This window comes from Ipomoea triloba, chromosome 10 (genome assembly GCF_003576645.1).
Source record: "Ipomoea triloba cultivar NCNSP0323 chromosome 10, ASM357664v1".
Taxonomy (NCBI): domain Eukaryota; kingdom Viridiplantae; phylum Streptophyta; class Magnoliopsida; order Solanales; family Convolvulaceae; genus Ipomoea; species Ipomoea triloba.
Genome location: NC_044925.1, coordinates 10992664 through 11016087, shown reverse-complemented (window position 1 = coordinate 11016087; position 23424 = coordinate 10992664). Strand labels below are relative to the sequence as shown.

At 34.1% G+C, this 23424-nt stretch overlaps 1 protein-coding gene across 1 annotated transcript; it reads right to left on the bottom strand.

The window, feature by feature from the left end:
- Positions 1-1217: 1217 nt before the first annotated feature.
- LOC116032660 (nucleotide pyrophosphatase/phosphodiesterase-like) lies at positions 1218-20951 on the bottom strand. The gene is made up of 10 exons (XM_031275331.1): positions 20670-20951; positions 18805-18896; positions 12531-12609; positions 10864-10986; positions 8946-9038; positions 8726-8855; positions 8474-8555; positions 7997-8129; positions 2383-2588; positions 1218-2287 (listed from the first exon to the last, which is right to left on the bottom strand). The coding sequence occupies exons 1-10, from the start codon at positions 20862-20864 to the stop codon at positions 1546-1548; spliced, it is 1875 nt and encodes a 624-aa protein (XP_031131191.1). The 5' UTR covers positions 20865-20951; the 3' UTR covers positions 1218-1545.
- Between the last annotated feature and the right edge of the window lie 2473 nt (positions 20952-23424).

The following is a 23424-nucleotide window of genomic DNA, read 5'->3' as shown; positions in this document are numbered from 1 at the left end:
CCAAGCAACGTAGGAACTTTGTTTTCATCTTCTTGTATCCCATAAGATTTAATCTTGATACCTCGTTGCTTTCATAGAGAAAAGATTAAAAGAAGTGATATCACGCCTGAAGATCTCATTTCCTCTCCTGTTTTCTCCTCTTACCCGAAGTTTTATCCAACAACGGCTACGCATCGGAGTACGTAATTGTCCAAGGTTTGCAGACGACAATGCCTCCGTCTCGATCCAAACCGCCGCGACGGCCCGGATGTTTCCCCGTCACATTTACAGTTCTCCTTGTCCACCTTAACCCGAATCGTAAAGTGAGCCATTACGACCTCGTACGGTACAAGACCAGTTACGAGTTGTGGGTAAATTGCGACGATTTTTCCTGTTTCGAGAGCGGCGTCGCCGCTGTGAATCGGTTGGTTGATCTCATGAACGTGCCTTTCCCTCTGCAAGACGTACAGCTCTTCTGGAAGACAAACGTCGGGTTCGAACTCCCCGTCGTGAACTGGAACTGCATGCTTCTTCTTCTGGCATTGCTTCTCCGAGACGTGAAGAATTTGGTGCGCAAGCAAGAAGACGATAACAGCGACGAGAGATATCCGTATGTGAAGCTACAGATCTCCAAGTTCGTGAAGCTGTCGAAGGAGGGGCTAGAGGCGGCGCGGCGCGCGGCTCAGAGTGGAAGGGCTAACGGCGAGTGGGTCGAGCGGACATTCCGGCGGCCGGAGAGGGAGATGGAGTGGCGAATGGTGGTGCTGCAGTCTCAGGCGATAGAGAGGGTGAAGTTGGAAGGCGGCGGCGAGGGCGAGGTTTAGGAAGAGAGCTGCGGTATCTGTTTGATAGATATGTGTGTTGGGTCGGAGGTTGCCCGCTTGCCTTGCTCTCACTACACTCATGAACGCTGCATTCTGAGGTGGTTGATGACAAACAATTCATGCCCATTTTGCCGCTTCAAAATCGCCGCCATTGAAGGCAAAACAAGACCTACCCCAGATCATTACTGGTCAACCCCATGTCAACACAACTCCATCTCCACTCCTGCTACATGATTCTTGATTATCTTTATTATTATTATTCTTTTTTTCATGTCATATATTTCTGGTTGTGTTTAGATTGACACCCACCATTGACATGATAGATCATGCATGTAATATATGTCATTAATTCAATGCTATAGTCAAACATTCTTAATTTTAAATTAAGTACAGCCTTACAGATACATGATAATATGATAATTTAATAGGTATATAATTTATTAATTGAAAATATATAATATAGTAATTGCAGTACATAGTCTGAATGTATTTTGGACCAAGCTTCACAATGCAAAATGCACTTGGTCCATAATATAACAATGGATATTTTAAATTGCCAAATAAAGTACACATGACCCGATCTAATTTAGAGCAGCGCAATTGGAGCTTGAGTCTCCTAACAAGCCTATTTTGGCAAAACCCAATTTATCATTTTCAGCTTAAACATTATTATAACCCTAAGCAAGAGGCAACAATGTTTGCACCTCATCACCAGCCAATTTGGTTCATATCTTTTATCGATCTAGTTTGCGAGAGTGGTTGGCTCACACCCATCATGAACGCAGGCCAATACATCCCTGTAGTCCCTTGAGATGGTGAAAGAATCATACACTTTGCCATCTCTACTCTTCTTGTATTCGAAGAGGAGAGAGGATTGATTAAACGCAGTGAGCTTGACGAACCCCCAGTCGTAATCCTTGTACAGGCTCCAAGTGGTATTGATGGAGGTGAACTGCGAGAGATGGCTCCCTCCGCCCCCGACCACGACGTGGATGGTCCCGTTGACGGTGCCAGAGTAGTTAGAGGTTTCGTCGTTGACGCATTGGTTCTGGTAGATGGGGCAGGTGCGCTCGTAGTTGTGGACGTGGCCGTAGAAAGCCATGTCAACTTTGTACTTCTGCCACAACCCCTGCAAGTGCTCCCTCCCCATGGGCTCCTCGAACGACCCTTCTCTGGCGTACCAGTCGTTAGAGGAGTAGCCAAGCACGCGGTGGGCGGCGAAGATGAGCCATGGAGTCTTGTGGCGGTTGGCCGACGCTAGGCACTTCTCGATGAATCTGTACTGCTCTGACCCAATTCTCCAGTCGTGTTCCGTGTCCGCTATGCAGAAGTGGAACAGCCCATACTCCGTTTGATACCAAAATTTGGCTCTGTTCTCCGCCGGAACGTAGTACGTGGTTTCAGCCGGCACTCCACACTCACCGCCAGAGTCTTGGCCATCGTAGATTGATCCTGAATTTGTAAAGGTCCGTTCATGGTTGCCGCTGCAATATAATTATTTATTTAATTAATAGTATTACGTAAAGCTTATACTTGCTTTAGAGTTTCAAAATTATGAACAAAAACAAACAAATTAAACCTTGCGATCATGAATGGCACAGTGGAGGTTATGGGTGCAACCTGTGCAGTGAACTGGTCCCATTGGGAGACATAGCCATTCGCGTAAGGTAAATCTCCAATGAGGAAGACAATGTCGAAATTATCTAGGTCATCCACGAGCTGGTCAGTTGTCAAGAGTGACCCAGGCTGATAATTCGCATATTCATTTGAACCATCACGCTCTTGCTGGTCACATAAAAGTATGTAAGTACAATTCAAATGAAGAAATTAAGGTAAACATAGAGTAAAAAATTAAAAATTACAAGTGTTGAGTTTCTCTCATATAAAGAATATGATTTTGTCCTGTTTAAAGAATAAAAGTGGAGCAATTGGGTCAGGCCCATGGTACAAGGTTAGATACCTATAAATACATTGGTTGTATCACATCACAATTAATAAAAAAATAGTTTCACTCTCGTAGACGTAGGCACACTGTCGAACCATATACATCTTATTTTCTATACATTATGTCATTATTATTATTTATTGTTTTTGTTAATCTCAATAAATTGGTATCAGAGCATTGTTGAGATGACCAATTCAAGTGCGAAATTCGATGTATCAAAGTTTGATGGTACAAGAAATTTTGAGTTATGGAAATCTTGGGTGAAGGATTTTTTGACCCAACAAGGTCTTCTGAAAACCTTAAAGGCAAAAAAAGCCAGCTAATCTAGTAAAGACTAATTGGGGGATTTGAAGGAATGCGCATTAGGAATGTGGCACAGGCTAATGACTCAAATTGTCCAAAGTCTAGAAATAACAAGAAAATTAGGTGCTACAAGTGTAAGGAGTTTGGGCACATGAATATAGATTGTCCAAAGTTGAATACGCAATAAGAGACTACGAACGTGGTACATGCTAATGACTCATATTATAGTGAAGGTGATATTCTAACAGTTTAATCAAGACAGTTGTTAGATGCTTAAATCCTAGACTCGAGATGCTCCTATCATATTATGCCTAACAGAGAGTGGTTCACAACGTTTTTTTTGGGTGATGATAAATGTCATAATATCATGAGTATTGGTGATATTAACATACAAATGTATGATGGTATTGTAAGAACTTTGCATGATAGCAGACATATACCAAGATTAACTAAGAACCTGATTTCTCTTGGCAGTTTGCATGCTAATAATTTTATTCATCTAAAAGTGATAGGGAAACCATTAAAATCAGTAAGGGTGCTTTAACTGTGATGAAAGGGTAAAAGATCACTGGGAACATATATAGGTTGTTGGGCAGTACTGTTGTAGGTCGAGCACATTCTGTTGAGTCTAATGGTCATACTACTAAGTTGTAGAATTTACATTTGGGTCACCTTGGTGAATGTGATTTGTCTTAATTGCACCAAATGAATATTTTAAAAGGATTTAAATGTTGTAAGCTAGATTTTTGTGCCCTTGGGAAACAATCCACAGTCAATTTTTTGATTGGGAAGCATAAAACTGGAAAGATTCTAGATTATGTGCATTCTTAGGTTTGGGGACCTACCAGGGAACATTAAGATGGATGACTCTCGATAGTATGTTATGTTTACTGAAGATTTTTCTAGTAAATTTTGGGTGTATTTCTTGAAACATAAATATGAAGTTTTTGAGAAATTTAAGCTGTGGAAAGTTGAGGTTGAGAACAAAGCTGGTAGAAAAATAAAGTACTTGAGGTCTGACAATGGGACAAAATATACTTATATAGAATTCCAGAAATTTTGTGCAAAACATGGAATTCAGAGGCACTATACAATACGAAAGACACCACAACAGAATGGTGTTGCTGAGTGGCTTAATATATAACTATTGTTGAGAGAACAAGGTATCTTAGATTAAACACTGGGCTCTCTAAGTGTTTTTTTGGGTAGAAGGAGTGAACATGGCATGTTATTTGATCAATAAATCACCACGGACATCATTTGGTGGCAAGGTTCCTAAAGAGGTTTGGTCAGGTAATATTGTGAGTTTTGATTACTTAAAAGTTTTTGGTTGTCCTGGTTATGTTCTTGTTTCATGTGGTGAGAGATCGAAATTAGATCCAAAGTCAAAGAAGTGCATCTTTTTAATCTTCAAGAAAGGTACAAAAGGATACAAGTTTTGGGATCTTGCAACCAAGAAAGTGATGATTAGCAAAGATGCAGTGTTTGATGAGCATTACATGGTTCAGCCGAAGAAAGGAGATACACCGATTGATGGTTCTGGCATGGTAGAAGTGGATATAGATCGGGTTCATTTGAATGAAAAAGCAAATAATCAACCTACGGTTGAGACTCAGGAGGTCGCAAATGTCACATCTACAACAAGTTCGAGTTTAGAGAATTTACAAGATTATTGTTTGGCCAGAGATAGGCCAAAAAACACCAATTTCAAACCACCTAACACATATGGGTTTGAGGATATGACCTTTTTTGCACTTCTTGTTACTAATAATGATCTAGTTACCTTTCAAGAGATTGTTTCTAGCCAAGAGAAAGATAAATGGATGGCAAGTATGACTGAGGAGATGGAGTCTTTACATCAGAATCATTCATGGGAGTTAGTTCAACTTCCTCAAGGCAAGAAGGCGATAGGGTAGTGCAAGTGGGTCTATAGGAAGAAACCACCAGTATCAGAAAAAGAAGGGTAAAGATTCAAGGCTCAATTAGTTGCGAAGGGATTTTTCTCAACAAAATAGGGTTAGATTATGATGAGTGTTTCTCTCTTGTTGTTAGACATACTTCTATTAGGTTAGTACTTACTTTGGTAGCTATTTGGGAATTGCATTTGGAGCAAATGGATGTGAAGACTATTTTTCTGTATGGTGATCTAGATGAACAAATTTTTATGAAGCAACCTGAAGGGTTTGTTAAACTTAGAGGTGAGCATCTAGTTTGTAGGCTTAAGAAATCATTGTATGGACTGAAACAGGCTCCACAACAGTGGTACACGCTGTTCGATTCTTACATGATTCAAATTGGCTACACATGTAGTGACTATAATTGTTATGTATATGTTAACAAACTTGATGATGGTTCTTTTATTTTTCTATTATTGATATCCGCTATTTTGTACAATTATTCACCCCTTATTCTAGTTGTTTTGAAGGTTATTTTCTGTATCCTAGTGAAATTGGGAACTGTTTGTGTGTTATATTGTCCAAGTGCTGAATTATCTACAAGGAACAACAAAGGAAGAATATTGGAATATTTTGGACAAGTTCTGGAAGAAAAGGGAATTACAAGGAAGAATACAAGTTGGAAAAGAATTGGAAGATGCCTAATGGGCCAATGCCCATCTACCTCCTATATATTTGACCTATTCTCTACAATTGAAGGGGGTTCCCTTACAGAGTTCTGAACCCTAATTAGTTTTAGTTTATTTTTCTCTCTATATTTCTCTAGCATAGTTTAGATTAGTTATACATTAGATTATTTAATTTCAAGCTTGGAATCTTGGATTGAAGTTGGATTTGTTCTTTATCAGTTAAGTTTCTCTTCCCTTTATATTTCTTGCAATGTTTATGGTTATTTATTGCTTTGCTTTGTTTACTCCCATCATGCGGGAGTAATTCGTTTATGGGTTTGGATTAGGGATCCATTGTTAATCTTGATGTTCGATTTATGATTATTGCATAAAGGGATTGAATCTTTTACCTAGGGTTTATGTTGATTTGGGGATTTCTTTGCACTAGTTATTGGTTTGTTGCCAGAATTAATTGCTAGTCTAGGAGAGGGATTCATTACAACGACAATTGGATGGAGACCTCGAGCCTTACCAATTTCAACCTAATTTTCCTGCTATGAAAGTAGAGGTAATATTGGGGGCTTACAATGCTTAGGTGTTTAAGGTTATGATTGATGCATCACGACAGTGGGGCAATCTTAGCCTAATTCTCTTATTGATTATGAAAGTAGCTGAGTAGAATTCTTTTGTGCATTGCCCATATATCCCTTGGTTAATTATTCTTTCCCTAATCCTGAGCTTGTTAGAACATCAAGGTTACAATCCCCCTAATCTGGCCCATACTTTTATCATACAGCTTACATCTTAATCAATTGTTTACTTTTATTCCACATCATTCAGTCTTTGTTACTTGGATTCTATAAATTCATATACTCTAGTGCCTGGTAATTTACACAGTTTCGTGCCATAACACCAATCCTCAGCGGAACGACATTACACCCTTTCTTACACTCATCATTTGTGCTCATCAATTATCGTATCTGGATGATGTGTTGATTGCTGCTAAAAGTATGAATGATATTACTACATTGGAAGCTTTGTTGAGTCAGGATTTGATATGAAAGACTGAGCACAAAAAATTCTTGACATGAAAATTCACAGGGATAGAGGGCAAAGAAGTTGTGGCTAACTCAACAGATTTATATTGAGAAAGTCCTTGACAGGTTTGGGATGAGTAAGTCTAAACCGGTTAACACCCCTTTGGCTAATCATTTTAAACTCTCATTTGGTCAATGTCCTCAAATAGTTAGTGAGATTCAAAATGTTGCAAAGGTTCCTTATGCTAGTAGTGGAGTTGACTGCTTAATGTATGCAATAATTTGTACTCAACTTGATTTGGCTCATGCTGTTAGCCAAGTTAGTAACTACATGTCTGAACATGGGAAACAACATTGGAAGACAGTTAAGTGAGTTCTCCAGTACTTAAGAAGCACTATGGGACATGTTATTGTATTTAGTAATCAACAAAGTGAGCAGGTACTCATGAGATATATTGATTCTAATTATGCTGGTGATTTGGATAATAAGTGTTTTACAACGGGATACTTCTTTACTCTTGGTGGTGGTCTTGTTTGTTGGATATCATTAGTTCAGTCTGTTGTAGCTTTGTCTACAACTAAAGTAGAATGCATGGTTGTGGCTGATGCAACTAAAAAGGTATTGTGACATTCAAGTTTGATTAAGGAATTGGGAATTAAGCAAGGTGGAGTTCAATTACACTATGACAGTTATAGTGCCATCTTTTTGGCTAAAAATCAAGTATAGCATGTCAGGACCAAGCATATTGAAGTAAGGTTTCATAAGGTTAGAGAGTTGGTTACTTCTAGTGAGATTTTGTTTCATAAAATTCATACAAGTGAGAATGCAACCGATTTGTTGACAAAGACAGTTACCAGTAACAAGTTCAAACGTTATTTGGACTTGTTTGGTGTTTCTAGATGTTAGATGAGCATGGGTGTCCCGACCTATGGGTATACGTGAGATATGTCTTTTCACTTAAAGGGCATATTCGCCAATGTGGAGATTTGTTGAGTTTGTCTCATATAAGGAATATGAATTTGTTTTATATAAGGAATATGGGTTTGTTTCATAAAAGGAATAGGAGTGGAGCAAATTGGGTCGGACCCGTTGTACAAGGCTAGATGCCTATAAATATATTGGTTGTATCTTTGGTGTGGTATCACCATCAAAATTAATAAAAGAATAGTTTCACTCTCGTGGACGTAAGCACATCGCCGAACCACGTAATTCTTGCATTCTTTACTTTCTACCATTATTATTGTTTCTTGTTCTTGTTAATCTCAACAGTAAGCATAAAGTAAAAAATATGATAATTAAGGTAAGCATAGAGTAAATAATATGATAAATTTAAGGTAAATTTACCTTTCCCATGTCTCCAAATATTATAATGCGTTGCAGTGATTCTTGTCCTGGAGATGGCGGTGCTCGAAATGAATATTTCTTGCCCCAAACGTATGTTCCATTCAATAGTAAATGGCCAACCTTATAAGTGTAGCTGTGAAAATATGAAATAAAAAAAAAAAGAATGATTCATTTATATTTATTATATTTGTCGCATTCCCTTATACCTAGTCAAGTACATTATTTTCTTTATTTGAGTGTTAATAATACATGATAAATGAATTACATATAGTGAAATCACATGGAAAGTACTACTTAATTGGTACAAATCAAGCATATCTTTCTTAGTTGTATATGATCGATATCGTTGATATCATAGAAAATCTATGAATATTTAAATTTTAACTAATATAAAATAAATGATTAAAACTTGATAATAAGAAATTCGTGGTAATACTGTAATATGTGAAAAGCAGGATTGGTTTGAAGGAAACTGACATAACATTTGGCCACAATTCCTTCAAAAAGCCAGTGTGGATGAAACCGGGATCACGCCAACCAACTGTTCGTGCAGGTGGACCTGTAACCCAGGCCAATTTACTACAATCTTCTATTATTGGTTTGTATATAGATTATTATTACCAAATGCCAAAAACATTTTGAATGAAATATAATTGAAACTAGCTTAGCTTGTATGTGTTAGTTAAACATTTTCACATTATTATATTTCTAATAATGAACCATACATACCGCACATGCTGGTCCTGTGGTACGTTGTAGTTCCGGCAGGTGTACGTTTTTGAGCTTGTCCCTTCCAACCCCATTGGACCAACGGATAAGCTTCATCTATGTTATAACCACTTGTCCATGTTACTGTCATCTGAACAAATTTATTTAACTAATTAAATTCTTTTCCAATTAAAATTAAAATTAGAAGAAAAAGGTGTGTACATATATATAATGAACTTACTTGGTCCCAGGACTTTCCAAGAGCAAGGCGTGGCCAAAGTGGAGCTTTGGGATTCACAAATGACAAGAAATTTGATACTGATATCAATTTCGGCTGCACTCTCACATCCGTAAATAATACCCACAATATATTAGATAGCTAGTATGTAAATACCTAAAAACAATCTACTCTGTCAATATTTCATATTCATTAACATTTATCAATGTGTGTACAAAGAGTGATAAGATGAAACAACCTCAAATGTACATATTTTAGCATAAAATTAATTTGTTGTTTATCCAAATATATGATAAAATAAAATTTTAAGGAGAACTAATGCTTCATTATTTCTAAGTGAAAACATGTTTAGAATGAAATATAGAAACACATTAGGGTCCATTTGGAAACACATAAAACATTTTCTAAAAAATGATTCATTTCTTTTTTAAAAACATTTTTATTTCTAATGTTTAGTTGAGAGACATGAAACAAGCATTCCCTACTTGGCTGAAGTCATAACATTTTATTTTTTCTGATCTGTTTCATCATTTTAAAATCATTAACATATATCTATTACAAAGTTATTTATTATATAATATTCATTATTTTAATGATCATAATTTACTATTTATATTAATAATAGACTTATAAGTAAAATTTATGCCAAGAACCTTATGGTCCAGTGGCACCAAGTTGAGAGATTGTGGGTTTAAGCCTCAGTGGAGGCGATATTGAATCTTTGTGCTTCAATAAGTTGAGAAAGTAGTAATGAGCAGATACCGCATTGTAATAAAGTGAGTAGTATTCAAAAAAAAAGATTAATAATTACGTAGTATTATATAATAAAAAGATGTAAATAAATAATTTTAACTTTATAATTTATTTATTATAATAAAAATTGAAGAAAACAAATTTTTAATATTTTGGGCTATGGCCAAGCCACGCAGGCAAAGATTTTTATTATTTGGCCTATCTCGACTTGATTGGCAAATTATTGTGTGGACCATGATCCACATAACTGTGTGGACCATATATATAAGGTACATTGTTAATATACTAAAAATACATTATTTTTGTACTGAATGTACATTATTTGATAGTATATATAAAATAATGTACTTTCAGCATGGTTACAGCAGGCGCTAGGCGCTAGTCGGGCGGTAGACTAGCGCTTAGCGCCTAAGCGGTCTAGGCGGTACCTAGGCAGCGACCTATAAAAACAAAAAAATAATTCATGTATGTGGGTGTGTGTCATATATTATATTATATATATTATATTATATTATATTATATATATATCTTACTTCTCTTATTTATATAAATAAATAAATTTAAATATATATAAATATAATAATAAAATTACAATAAAATTAACAAGGCCGACCTGCTCGAGTTAACTCGGCTAACTCTGCCGAGTTAGGCGAGTTAACTCGGCCAAATTCGGACTAGTCGGCCGCCAACTCGGCCCAGTCGACCGAGTTAGGCGCTAGGCGGCAGGCCACCTAGACAGACGCCTAGGGAGCAATTCGCCTCGGTCTAGGAGCGCCTTGCGCCTAGGCGGGGATTTTTGCAACAGTGGCTTTCAGTATTTAAAAAATGTCTTTCAAATAATGTACTTTACGTACAAAAAAATATATTTTTAGTATATTAAAAATGTACTTGCCAAAGACCTTGTGGTCTAATGGCACCCGGTTTACACTCTCACATGGAAGGAAGTGGATTCGAGCCTCAATGGAGGCGGGTGACTGTTGACAACCCACCGATTTGACATTGTCTTGAGTCATTCTTCCTTTAACCAGAATAAGTATTTTTCGTTAAATAAGTCATTCATTTTAAAAATGACTTTCAAAAGTCATTTTTCAAGTTTTCAAACTGACCTTATTTTACTTATTTTATTTTTAAATTTAGCGTGGACAAATTCTATTTTAATAGCACATACATTGTCTAGACCTCCAGAAAAGAGTGCGAAGGAGAAATCTGCCCGTTGATTGATTAGCTGAAATTTGAGTGTAGTTTTTCCTGTCTCAATGTAATTGTCATTGGAGTAATTTGCAAACTTGTACTGCATAAGGGGAAAAAAAAATATAGTTAGTTTTAATTGAAATGTTTTAACATTTTATGCGATCGACATCGTGCCATAAAGACACATGGGAAAATTTAGGATTTTCCATTTTCTTTCCTTTTGATGTAATATACAGGTCTGGTGCTATCATTTTATAAGTTCGAAACATGGCAAAAAAAAAAAAGTCATATGTATTATATACACACACATTACATATATGATTTATACATAAACAATGCATAAAAAAGAAAAAGAAAAAAAGCAAAAATTATGTATACATAAATAATATATGTATTTTATACACACATATATGATTTACGTACCATTCATATAAATTTAATTAAAATATAATCAACCATTAAATTAATTATATAATGATTTTAATAAAATGATATTTAAAGAATAGGAAAAATATATGATAGATATAGGTGTATGGTAATAATGATGGAGTTATCAATGTTATAATTAAAAAGTAACGGTGTTATAACGGTGTAATGTTAGTTTTGTCTAACAAGAATGTAGTAGGAACAATTTTGTCTAATAACATTGAAGTGTACAACATTTAAAATAAAATGTATACCTTTATTAGCATACAAAAAGAGGGACATAAATCAAAGATATAACCTTTATTGAGATTTATTATATTTTTAGATTAGATTATTATTATTATTATATTATTATTATTATCATATATAATTCAGTTCTGGTACGGTGGGGTGTCTCCCGTGCGGTTGTGAGGTGGCTTTAGGTACGTAATTTCCTTCTTAAGGTGCGTGATTTCTTTTCTTAAGGTGCGTGATTTGTATGCTTGAGGTGCGTAAGTATTGAAACTTAAGGTTAGTGAGCCTAAAGCTTAAGGTGCGTGGTTTTCCATCTTAAGGTGCGATGTTTTCCTTCTTAAGGTGCGCGAGTTGTTCAAACTTAATGTGCGACATTTTAAAGCCTTAGGTGTGTGGTTTGTGTTATTAAGGTGCGTGGCTTGTGTACTTAAGTTACGTGATTTGTGTACTTAAGGTGCGTAGTGTTTGTTCTCAACTGAAGGTGCACCATTTAAAAACTCTAGGTGCGTGGTTTGTGTTTTTAGCTTAATTATGAGCGTGGTTTGTGTACCTAAGGTGCGCTGTTTTAATGCTTAAGGTGAGTACCGCACAACCGCACGAGAAGATATATCCGCACCTGAACCCTTTAATTCAACTACAGTTTATTTGACAATATACACTCAATATATAAGACATGTTATTGAGTTTCATATTAGATACACTACAGTTTCATTACAGTACAACTAAAGTATCATTATAATTCAACTACAATTTCGTTTGACAATATATTCAATATGTGAGTCATGTTATTCATTTTCATTTTAAATACATTGTAATTTTATTTTATTCTGAGCATATCATAATACGAGATTAGATAAGTATAACGGCCTCATTTTTTTTTTTACTTAAAGAGACATCGGCTCTTTTGGACCATGGTCCATTGTATAATAATTGAATATCTATTGAACAAATATACATTGTCATTCTTATTATGGATTTTCGTACCTTTATGGGAGCGGTACAAATGAATGGGGTTTGGCAACCCTTTTCTTCTATAGCATCTTCTGGGTAACAAATAGACTCACTGTATTTGCAAATTTAAAAAAATAATAATGAAATGAATAAGCAATTATTTTAAAAAAAAAAAGTCTAAACATGTATATCTACTACTAGTTTTTCTTATGCGCAATGCGCAAAAAATAGGTGCCCAATATTAGTATTTTATATTAAAATTTTAAATTTATTTAAATTTTAATATAGTAAATAATAATAATAATAATGTAAAATATTTTTATAAATTAGATATTTATATTTTAAAAAATAACTAACATATAACTCTTATATTTAATGTGTATATTTTATTATTATTATTGAATAAGATAAGAAAATATATGGTGGATGCATGTGCATAGTAACAATAGTGGAAAAGATAACGGAAGTTATAACGGTAGGGGTATATTTGTCCAAAATATTATGTAGTACAACTTTTATAGCATAATGTACAAAAAGACTTAACGGAAAAAACGGACATAAATGAGGGGTATAACCTTCATTCACATTTATTATGTTTTTAGAAATTAGGAAAAAGAGTCAAATAAGCCCCTAAATATTATCTGAAAAGTCAATTAGGTCCCTAAACATTTAAAAAGTATAATTAGACCCTTTAACATGTTAAATTGGGAAAAAGTAACCCAAAAACAAGTAAATGACTTGCTATTGCAGGTCATTCCCATCCGGCGACGGTTGGCCGTCGCCGATCGCCATACTCCGGCGGCGGAAGGCGACCAACTGGTCGCCCTCAAAACAGTTTCGCCTTCTCCATTGAGGGCGACCATTCCCAGGTGGCGGAAGGTCGCCTTCTATGGTGGAAGGCAACCACTGGCGGCGTATGGTGATCGGTGACGATTCGATTGTCGCCGAATTTTTGCCTGAGATGGGAATGACCTGTAATAGCAGGTTATTTACCGGTTTTTAGACTTCTTAGCCCCAACTTAACATGTTAACGGGTCTAATTGCACTTTTTAAATGTTTAGAGGTCTAATTGACTTTTCAAAAAATGTTTAGGGGCTTATTTGACGCTTTTCCCACTAAATTATATAAGAGTTAATGTTGTTTATTAAAGATTCTAATTGGCATATAAAATCTGTTGGTGTAATCACGTGCATTTTGATAACTTGTACATTTTAATTGCTTCTATGTATAATAATAACTATATTTATATTTATTATTTTCTTTTTAGCTTTTCTTTTCATGTACAAATTTTGGGAACAAAATATTCCTTTTAACTTGTTATTATTCTTGACTTGACTTAGCATAAAATATTTTTAAATTTTTTAATAATAATAATAAATAATAATAATGGATATTTTGTTTTTATATTATTATTATTACTACTACTACTACTACTACTACTACTACTACTACTACTACTATTATTATTATTATTATTATTATTATTATTATTATTATTATTATTATTATTATTATAACAACTAAATTAGTGTACACAACCATTAGCCTTGTGCTCAAATGGCATGTAGTGGCTCTTCCATATGGGAGGTCACGAGACCGAGCCTCAGTGGAGGCAACATTAACTCTTTGTGCTTCCACAGGTTGAGAAAGTGTATATACTACAATGTAATAGAGTTAGTCAAAATTTAAAAAAAAAAAAAATAGTGTACACAAAAGAAACCCATGGTATTTCTTTTTTATTTTTGTTTTGTTTTTTTTTCTATTGCTTTTTTTTTCGAAACTATTTTATACTTTGTAGTAGGAATTAAAATATAATAATATTTTTAAATTAGATTTGTTTCTTTCAATCATTACAAAAGTGAAAGATATTATTTTTTAAATTGTCACCCTCAAATAATATGAAAGTCATACTAGAACATCCTAAGAATACATTATTTTTTCTTTACTTAAATCAAACATTATTTGTTATAGCATAAATATTAATTTTCTTATAAACAATATTTTTTAATTAGAATATATATTTTATTAGAGTTAATTCCACCAGAGGTCCTTTGTCTTTAGTGTCAATTCCAAATTTAGTCTCAAACTATCTTTTTGTCATGTAACATCATAGACTATTATTTTTTGTACACTTTTAGTCCTTCTCATAACTTTTCTTATTTTTAATAAGGGCATTTTTGTCTCTTCATATTTTTATTTTGTAATTTTTCTGATTTCAACCGGTTTAATTGATTTAGAACTTTACTAAAAACAGTTTGAAAAATATGGTTACTAAAAATCAGAATTTACATAAAGTCCTAAACCATATAAACCGATTGAAACCGAAAAAAAATAACAAAGAAAGAATATGAAGGACTAATAATGTCCAAAAAATAATAGTTTGAATGTTAAATGACAAAATCATAGTCTGAGACTAAATTTGGAATTGCTACCAAAGACAAGGGATCTCTGGTAGAATTAACTTTATTTTATTACAAGTTGATCTACTATGTCTGACCCTACAAAATATCTCTACTTTAAGAATTTAAATACAAAATTTTAATTATCTAATCAATCTTATATAAATATGGAATACAGTAAAATAAAAAACTAAATGTGCTAATACCATAATAATTGATGATTAAAAGTGAAATTTACTTCTTTTTTTTTTTGCTTGGCTGAAATTTACTCTTTTAATTTCCGTTTATTACCAAATAAAAAAATTACACTCATTAAAATTCATTATAATTGTATTTTTTAAATATTTAATTTCAATTATATTTATTATTCCAACATTTTAACGAGTCACACCTTTTACATTTATGGCAAATTATACCATGGACCACGGTCTACCTTGCATTGTAGACACTGGTCCAAAATAATCTTCAGGTTCTGTATCTGTAGTTGACACATTCTGTACTTACAGTTGACAATTTCTGTAGCTTTTATATTATGTGTCAATAATTATCAAGTTATTTATTTATATGTACATAAATGATTAACTGTAGGTATAAAATATGTTAATTAAAAATATAAAATTTTTATATCAAAGTTCATAATGAAATATGATCCCGGTCCATAGTATAACAATTGTAGATTTAGCTAGTGCACCAAGTAATCAATGAAGTATCACGTGAAATGTTTGTGTGAATCATTTTTATCACGTGAACAGTTTGCGTGAATCATTTGAGAGCGAGACACCATGTAGTGCACTAATGATTGTTCAGAATTTTTAAGTGGAAAATGACTAGTGTATTTGGATAGAATAATCTTGTCCCTATATGTTTTTATTTAATTTTGTTAAGAAAATGAATAAAAAAAATGTCTTATGTTTTTCTTTCAAAAATCAATTAAAATATATCACATCAAAAGAGTGTAAACAAAAAAAAAAGTAAAAATATAATATAACTTTTTTTAGGTACATTTATAGCATGTTTGATTTGAAAAATTAATTTTGAGATAATAGGAATCTTATTCCATTATGAATGAAATAAGGACGAGATAGAATAACAATTCAATTTTATTGTTTTAGACTTACGAATTGTATTATGTGTTGAGTTAGATTAACGCTATATTTTGCAAACCTAACTGAAAAAGTAGTTGAAAGCTAAAAAGTAACTGAAAATTGAAAAGCTATAAGCTAAAAACTGAAAATTGAAGAGCTGTTAAGTTAGCTGATTATGCTTAAAAGTATTTGGTAAAATTAGCTTTTTGATAAGCTGATAAATGTAAAAAGACTGAAAATGACATCTTCATAAAATTTAAATAGTTTTATATTTAAATAGGTTTGTTTACATATTAAAAATTTAAAAATTAACATTTTGAAATGAAACTATTAGCATAATCATGATCTAGCATCCCATAATGACGTAGCAATATTGTTGCGAATTTTCTTCATCTTAAAAAATAATATTAGATAATCAATCTTAAAAATTAATAATAATAATAATAATAATAATAATAATAATAATAATATAGGATGGATAAAAATATAAGAGAAGAGAAAAGACGAAAAAAGTTTTAATTGGGAACGATAAAGAATATAATGTCATTTATTTAAAATAATAAAGATAAAGATGAAAAAAAAAAATAGGAACCAACTAGCTTATTTTTGAAACGCTATCATTTCAAAATAAACTTTTATTTTAAGCTAGTAAATTATTTTGGAATATTACCAAACATAGCTTATAACTTATTAATAACTTAAAATAAGCTATAAGCTTCTAAATAATTGCTGCCAAACAGAACCTTTAAGAAGTAGAAATGCAATAAACATTTTAAAAAACATACCCTCCACACAATTATAGGTAGGATCATGTGAGATCAAGTTCTCTAAAAAGTATAGATTAATTTCAGCTATCAATTTGGGTTGATCAACGACCAAAAAAAAAAAAAAAACTGCATGTCTTGTTGGGAAATACTTGATAGTGTATTTTGAATAACTAGTTGCACACACATGAGTGTATTATTATAGATCCTGACTGCACGGTCAATTATTTATGTATACATTAGCAAGCAGTTTCAAATGCACCGAATAATTACAAAAATACCACAACATTTTGTATTTAAATTGAAGTCATTAATCATCCTAAATGAATAAATGAAATTGATCCACACTCTCACTTGTATATATATATATATATATATATATATCGGTTCTCCTGCGGTTGGAGTGCTCAGGTGCGGTGAGAGGGAAGCCATTGATCTTGTCAAAATCAACGTCCAGGATTAACAACGTTTAAAAAAAACGTGGTGGCAATTTGATCATTTTCCAAATGGGTCAAATTTAAGGTGCGTAGGGTTTGTGCTTAAAGTGCGTATGTCTTGTGCTTAAGGTGCGTAGGTCTTGTGCTTAAGGTGCATCGTGTTTCTTCTTCAAAACTAGAATAGATCTATCCACATAACTAGCGGGCCTGAGTAGTGGGTTAGGGTAGCCCGTCACCCAGTACCTCAAGAAGAATTGGCGGCAGAGGGTAACGGACACTCCTTGCCCGCCACCTTTCTCCCTTTTGAACAAAGGGGCCTGAATTAGGGGTTTGCCCCGTAGCTAAGGCCCTCAAGAACAGAACTTTTGAAATGAGGGGTCTGTCAGACGCCTAGCTTAGACCCTCAAGAACAAAATTTTGAACAAAACTTAAGGTGCGTCATTTTTACACTTAAGGTCCATCTTTGTATCACTTAAGGTGCGCCATTGTTATAAATTGAAGGTACGCGATGTTAATACTTAAGGTGCACCATTTTTAGCTTATACTTCTTTCTTCCAGACATGTTTCTTTCTTCTAGATCTAACCGCATGACCGCACCTAGGAACATCCCCGCACCCGAATTATAATAATAACCAGGAAAAAGGTAAAATAAGCCATCGAACTATTTGGGAACTAACAATTAAACCATTGAACTCAAATAAGCTCCAAATAAGTCACTGAACTCAGAAAAACAAAGCAATTAAGCCACTAAATCCGAAAAAAAATAACAATTAACATTTTTAACAGGTCATTTGTCTATTCCGGCCACTGACGGTGACTTTTCCGGTGACGGTGAAAAATTCCGGCGACGATAGAGGTCATCATCGGTCGCATTTTCTGGCGAAGGCGACCAGGTCGCCTTCCCCAAAGAGAAAAATGGTCGGCTTCGCCGAAAAATGCGCCCTGCGACGACCTTTGTCGTCGTCGGAATTTTTAGCCGGTCACCGGAAAAGTCGTCGTCAGTGGCCGGAATAGGCAAATGACCTGTTAAAAATATTAATTATTATTTTTCTTTCCTGTTTAATGACTTAATTGCTTTGTTTTCCTGAGTTCATTGACTTATTTGGAGCTTATTTGAGTTCGATGGCTTAATTGCTAATTTCCAAATAGTTCGATGAATTATTTGTACTTCTTCCCTAATAACAATTATTATTATTATTAGAATACATTTATAATAAATAACAAAAATAAGTAACGATAAATTAGGTATTACTAAAAGAATATATTATTCATAAGAACTTAGTAATAACTTAAGTAAAATATCTCAATGTCAAGAATAAAATGATTTACTAAACAATATAATAGACGTATTCACTGAAAATGTTATTTCATTCCAGATCTATTTTATGAATCTAAGTAATAATTTAGAGATCCGAATAAAAAAAAATGGGGCCTTTTATAAGTTACTGCTATTAATTCAAATAAAAGATCGTTGACAGCTACACCACAGTTGAATTATGATTATGGTTCTCTCCTCTTTTTTCTCTTTTCTTTTTTTGTTTTATTACTTTCTTTTTTCAAAATTCATAAAAAAGATTTTTTTAAATTAAAAAAAAAAAAGAACGATTGAGTTGAGACGTTACTTGAATTTGGCAGGAGAAAATACTGCAACCCAGTCATCGTTGGAGGGTTGTGAATTCTGAAGATTCACAGCCACCCATTCTGTATCTTCTCCCTGCAAAATAATGAAATCACCAAATTAAAATTTTAATAGTAAAAATCTGGAAATGAAGACCAAAACCAAAACTTGCAGGCAACAATTGTAAGACATACATGTCATTCATGACACTCCACACGGACCCATCCTTTAATGGCAACATATATTTGCTGTCATAGAGTTTACTATGGCATGTTTGGTAAATGGATATTAGCATATAGCAATTAGATGAATGGGTTAGAATGTATAATTAATTTATAACATTAACTGATTGTAAAAAGGTGTTTGGTAAATTAGCTGATAGCTGTTTGGTATATTTGCTGTCATAGAGTTTACTATGGCCTGTTTGGTAAATGGATGTTAGCATATAGCAATTAGATGAATAGGTTAGAATGTATAATTAGTTTATAACATTAACTGATTGTAAAAAGGTGTTTGGTAAATTAGTTGATAGCTGTTTGGTATAATTTCTTTTTTCAAAAGGCTAATTAAAAAAATTACTTTGAGTAGTCTTTTGAACTTTAATATTTTGGAGTTACAAAAAGCTTATTAACTAAATACTTATATTAATTTTTTAACCAAGTCATACAGCTAATAGTGATCAAATAAACTAAAATTAACTGATAGACTAATTATTTACCAAAAAGGGCCTATATGCAATTTCAAATTCAAATTCTTTACTTCTTTTTCTCTATGATGTGACAAATCTATTATCATATGTTTACTGCCACAATAAATTTAACTTAAAATCTTGTTAAAACTAAACCAACAGTCTGACTGATTTAGTTGGAGTTATCCGACCCTCGTCACTTTTCAACTTTCAAGTTACAATATGTGTGTGTGTGTGTGTGTCAAAGTACTTATGAGGTCTCTGTACTATAGTGTTTTGTTCAATTTAGTCCTTCTACATTAATTTTGTTCAATTTAGTTCCTGTACATTAAAAAGTAAAACAACTAAGGACAATAGCTTATGTGGTGCTGACATCATCTCTACCACGTCATCATATTTACATGCCAACTCATATATTATCTTATAAATATTTAAAATTAATTATTTTTACCACCAATATATTCAAAAATAAATATTATATATACATGCTCATATTGAGATTTTAACATTATTGTCCTTAATTGTTTCACATTTTAAAGTACAAAGACTAAATTGAACAAAATTTAGGTAGAAGGACTAAATTGAATAAAACACTATAATACAGGAACCACATAAATACTTTGACCACATTCTCAATTTTTAATGTGTATGTGTCAAATTTGGCCACATTCTCAATTTTTTTTAAACAATAACATGTTTTATTGCATTTTTTCAAATTTAAAAGACAAATTGTTTAAATCAAATGATAGAAGATATTGCGATATAAACTATCCTGCATTTAGTATTGAAATGACCCATATATATATAATACGTTGTCAATAACCAACATTAAGTACACGATGCAACATTTTAGATGTTAACCGGCCTAATAAATCAATTTGAAAGAATAGGAATAATTAAATTAAAGCGTTTTTATCAAACTGAAGACTTAGGAAACTACACCCAACCAGCCAACCTTGACCATTCATTTTTTTTGGATAAACAGTTCACCATTTATGAAAGAAGTAAAAACCTTGATCACCAATAAAACGCAGCAACTTTTGATTTTGGTGGGGACACCTCCAAATCAACATATATAATTTCAAATTGAATATTCTGATACTATACGAGGACTTGAATATGCAGAAATTTACCTAACAAATTAGGTGAGATATGTTGTCGGAAACGGATTAAGAGTTTACCTTGAGGCCAAGAAGATCGGGTTTGGCTTGAATGGAGGCTGAGTCTCGGAGAGCCAAAACAGCCTTGTGAATTGCGATCTTCGACAAAGGCTGCTCCCCTAAGATATGCCCATTTTTCCCTACTGAAATATGGCTATGGAGGGCTGAACCAAAACCTATGAAACAACAGAAGAAGAAGAAGAACAGTTTCTTCATATTTTTTTTCTCACTCCTCACATACACCGTACACGCATCAGATGCCTACTAGTCAAATAAGAGAGTAGAAGGGAGATGTGCATCTTGGTTTGATATTTTGGTATTTATAAAGAGACGCAGCCACGCAGGGTGTATTATTGGTTTCTTTTACTTTTGAGCAAAATTTTTATTTTTAGTTATTAACTTTTGTGACATTGACGTATATTGTCAAGTTCTTTTTAATTTGATCACATTACATTATTGGCTTTCATTTATTTGAAACAATTTGTCTTTTTAATTTTTTTTTGGTTATTCAAACTCCTACTATTATATTTGAACTTTTACCGTCTCAATACTCTTGCTAGTCTCAATCCTTTGCTTCTTGAAACTCTTGTTGTTTTATTGAGAATCTTGTTATTGCAAAGTCATGTTGTGCTGATGTGAGCATCTATATCACTATAAAGACTATTATCGTTCTCAAAGGATTGATGATACATGTAAAACTTATATTTCTTAAGCACAAAAAAAAATATATTTCTTAAGCACAAGGTACACAATTTTCTTGTGGAATCTAGCCCTCAAAGAAGTTTGGTTATTGGTGGGTTGTTTTGTTTTAGTGGTGAGCGAATATGTGGGGTATGGAATGTGTTAAAATAAAGAGTCAAAACTCCCCGAGTGTCGTGTCTTTCAAGGAAGGCAGATTTGGAGTCGAGTTAATGTTGGCATTTAGGAGGTTGGAGGGAAGGAGTGGCGTGAATGACTAGGTTCAAGGGCATTTGTACGAGAGTTTAAAGGTTTTAAATGGTGGAATTTAAGAAAGGGTAAAGTGGAGATTGGGGCTCGTGCTAGTCTATGTGGTCTACGATCTAATGGTTTTGCAAGCAAATGATTTGGATTCAACTAGGGAGTTCATGGCACTTCACCAAGTGGCGTCACACTTGGACTCCCACATCCTTATTCGGTTGGGGCATTATATCGAACACTTAGTCTACCACTCCTCTCGGACCTCTTCCTTTCGGACTAAGGGCAGGGATGTGGATGAGTTGGACTCGTGAGTGGCCGCTATCGCGCACATACTCACTTTCACGGGGTTTGCTACCTAATGTGGCCACACTTAGTACTACAAAAAACGCGGAAATAACGACGGATTCATTCCGTTGCTAATTTAACGACGGAATAGCAACGGTTTAGGGACATATTTACTTATTTTTAAAAAATTGAAAATTAGCGACGGATTAGCGACAGAATATTGTGACAGAAAAATTTTGTCGTAAATCCGTAGCTAATTTTAGCGGTAAATTTTTGCGCATAAATTTGAGACGGATTAGCGACGGATTTTTGTAAAAAATTTGGCGCACATTTGTTTCGAAGCAAAATAAACCCGGGAATAATGCTCTAGCGACGGATTTTAAAATCTGTCACTATATCCGTCACTAGAAAGTGAGCGGGAATTTTTTTGACAAAATCTAGCGACGGAAATGTGAATCCGTCGCTACATCTAGCGACGGATTCAAAATTCCATCGCTAGATTTTTAACGAAACTTTAAAAAAATTTTAAACTAAGAATCTTGCGACGGAATTTAAATCCGTCGCTAAATCTAGCGACGGATTCAAATTCCGTCACTAGAAAATTAATGAAGCGGGTTGCAATTTTTTTAAAAATAAAATCTAGCGATGGAATTCGAATCCGTTAAATCTAGCGACGGATTCTAATTTCCGTCGCTAAATATGATAACCCTAGGTATATAATCATTTTAGTTCCAATTCCAGCGTTGTTAATAATTTATTCTTCCAGTTGCAGCCGCTCCTCTCTCGCTTCCCCGCTTCGAAGTGCAGTCTGGCGAATGGCGACCTTAGCTCGCCGGCGACGAGGAACGACGGTGGCAGTTACGGCGGCGGCGGTGTAGCAGCGGCAGATTCGTGTCTCTCCTTCTCTTCCAGTTATCGCGTCTCTCTCTCTCCTTCTCGTCCAACAGTGAACAGCGAGCCGTGGTTGCCGGCCAGTGGCGATGAGCAGACAGCGGATGCAGCGGGTTCAGTTGCGCGCGGAGGTGAGGCGGAGTTGCAGTTATGGTGGTCGCCTTCTCGTCCAGCAGATTGAAGGCGTGGTGGCGGCGTTGCAGCAGATCGACAGATGTCCAAGCTGCGACTGTGTAGGCGGCGGTGGCGGCGTAGGCGTATTCCGGTGGTGGCAGGCTGGTAGTTTGTCGTCGGGGATTGGGCAGTTTCGTCCCTATGTGCGCCTCAGCAGGTATAGCGGAAGGTTCTCTTCTTCTTATCTTTTTTTTTTTAACCTTAAAATATTTTAGTAATATTTTGATTACACTTAATTGTTTTCCCTTGTATAATTATTGAAACATTGCCATTCAAGTAGTTTGCATTTGCACTTAATCTTATGCTTATTTCAAGAAGTATGTTGGTTGCCGTTAATCTCTTGCACTTGAATGCTGAATACCTTTCCGCATTTGGATATGAGTAGAGTGTCTGTCAACTACATATGAAATAGATCTAGTATTACTAGGTCAGAATTATCCATTTTCTCTGTATGTACATGTGGTGTTTGATTGATTCATGTTCCTAT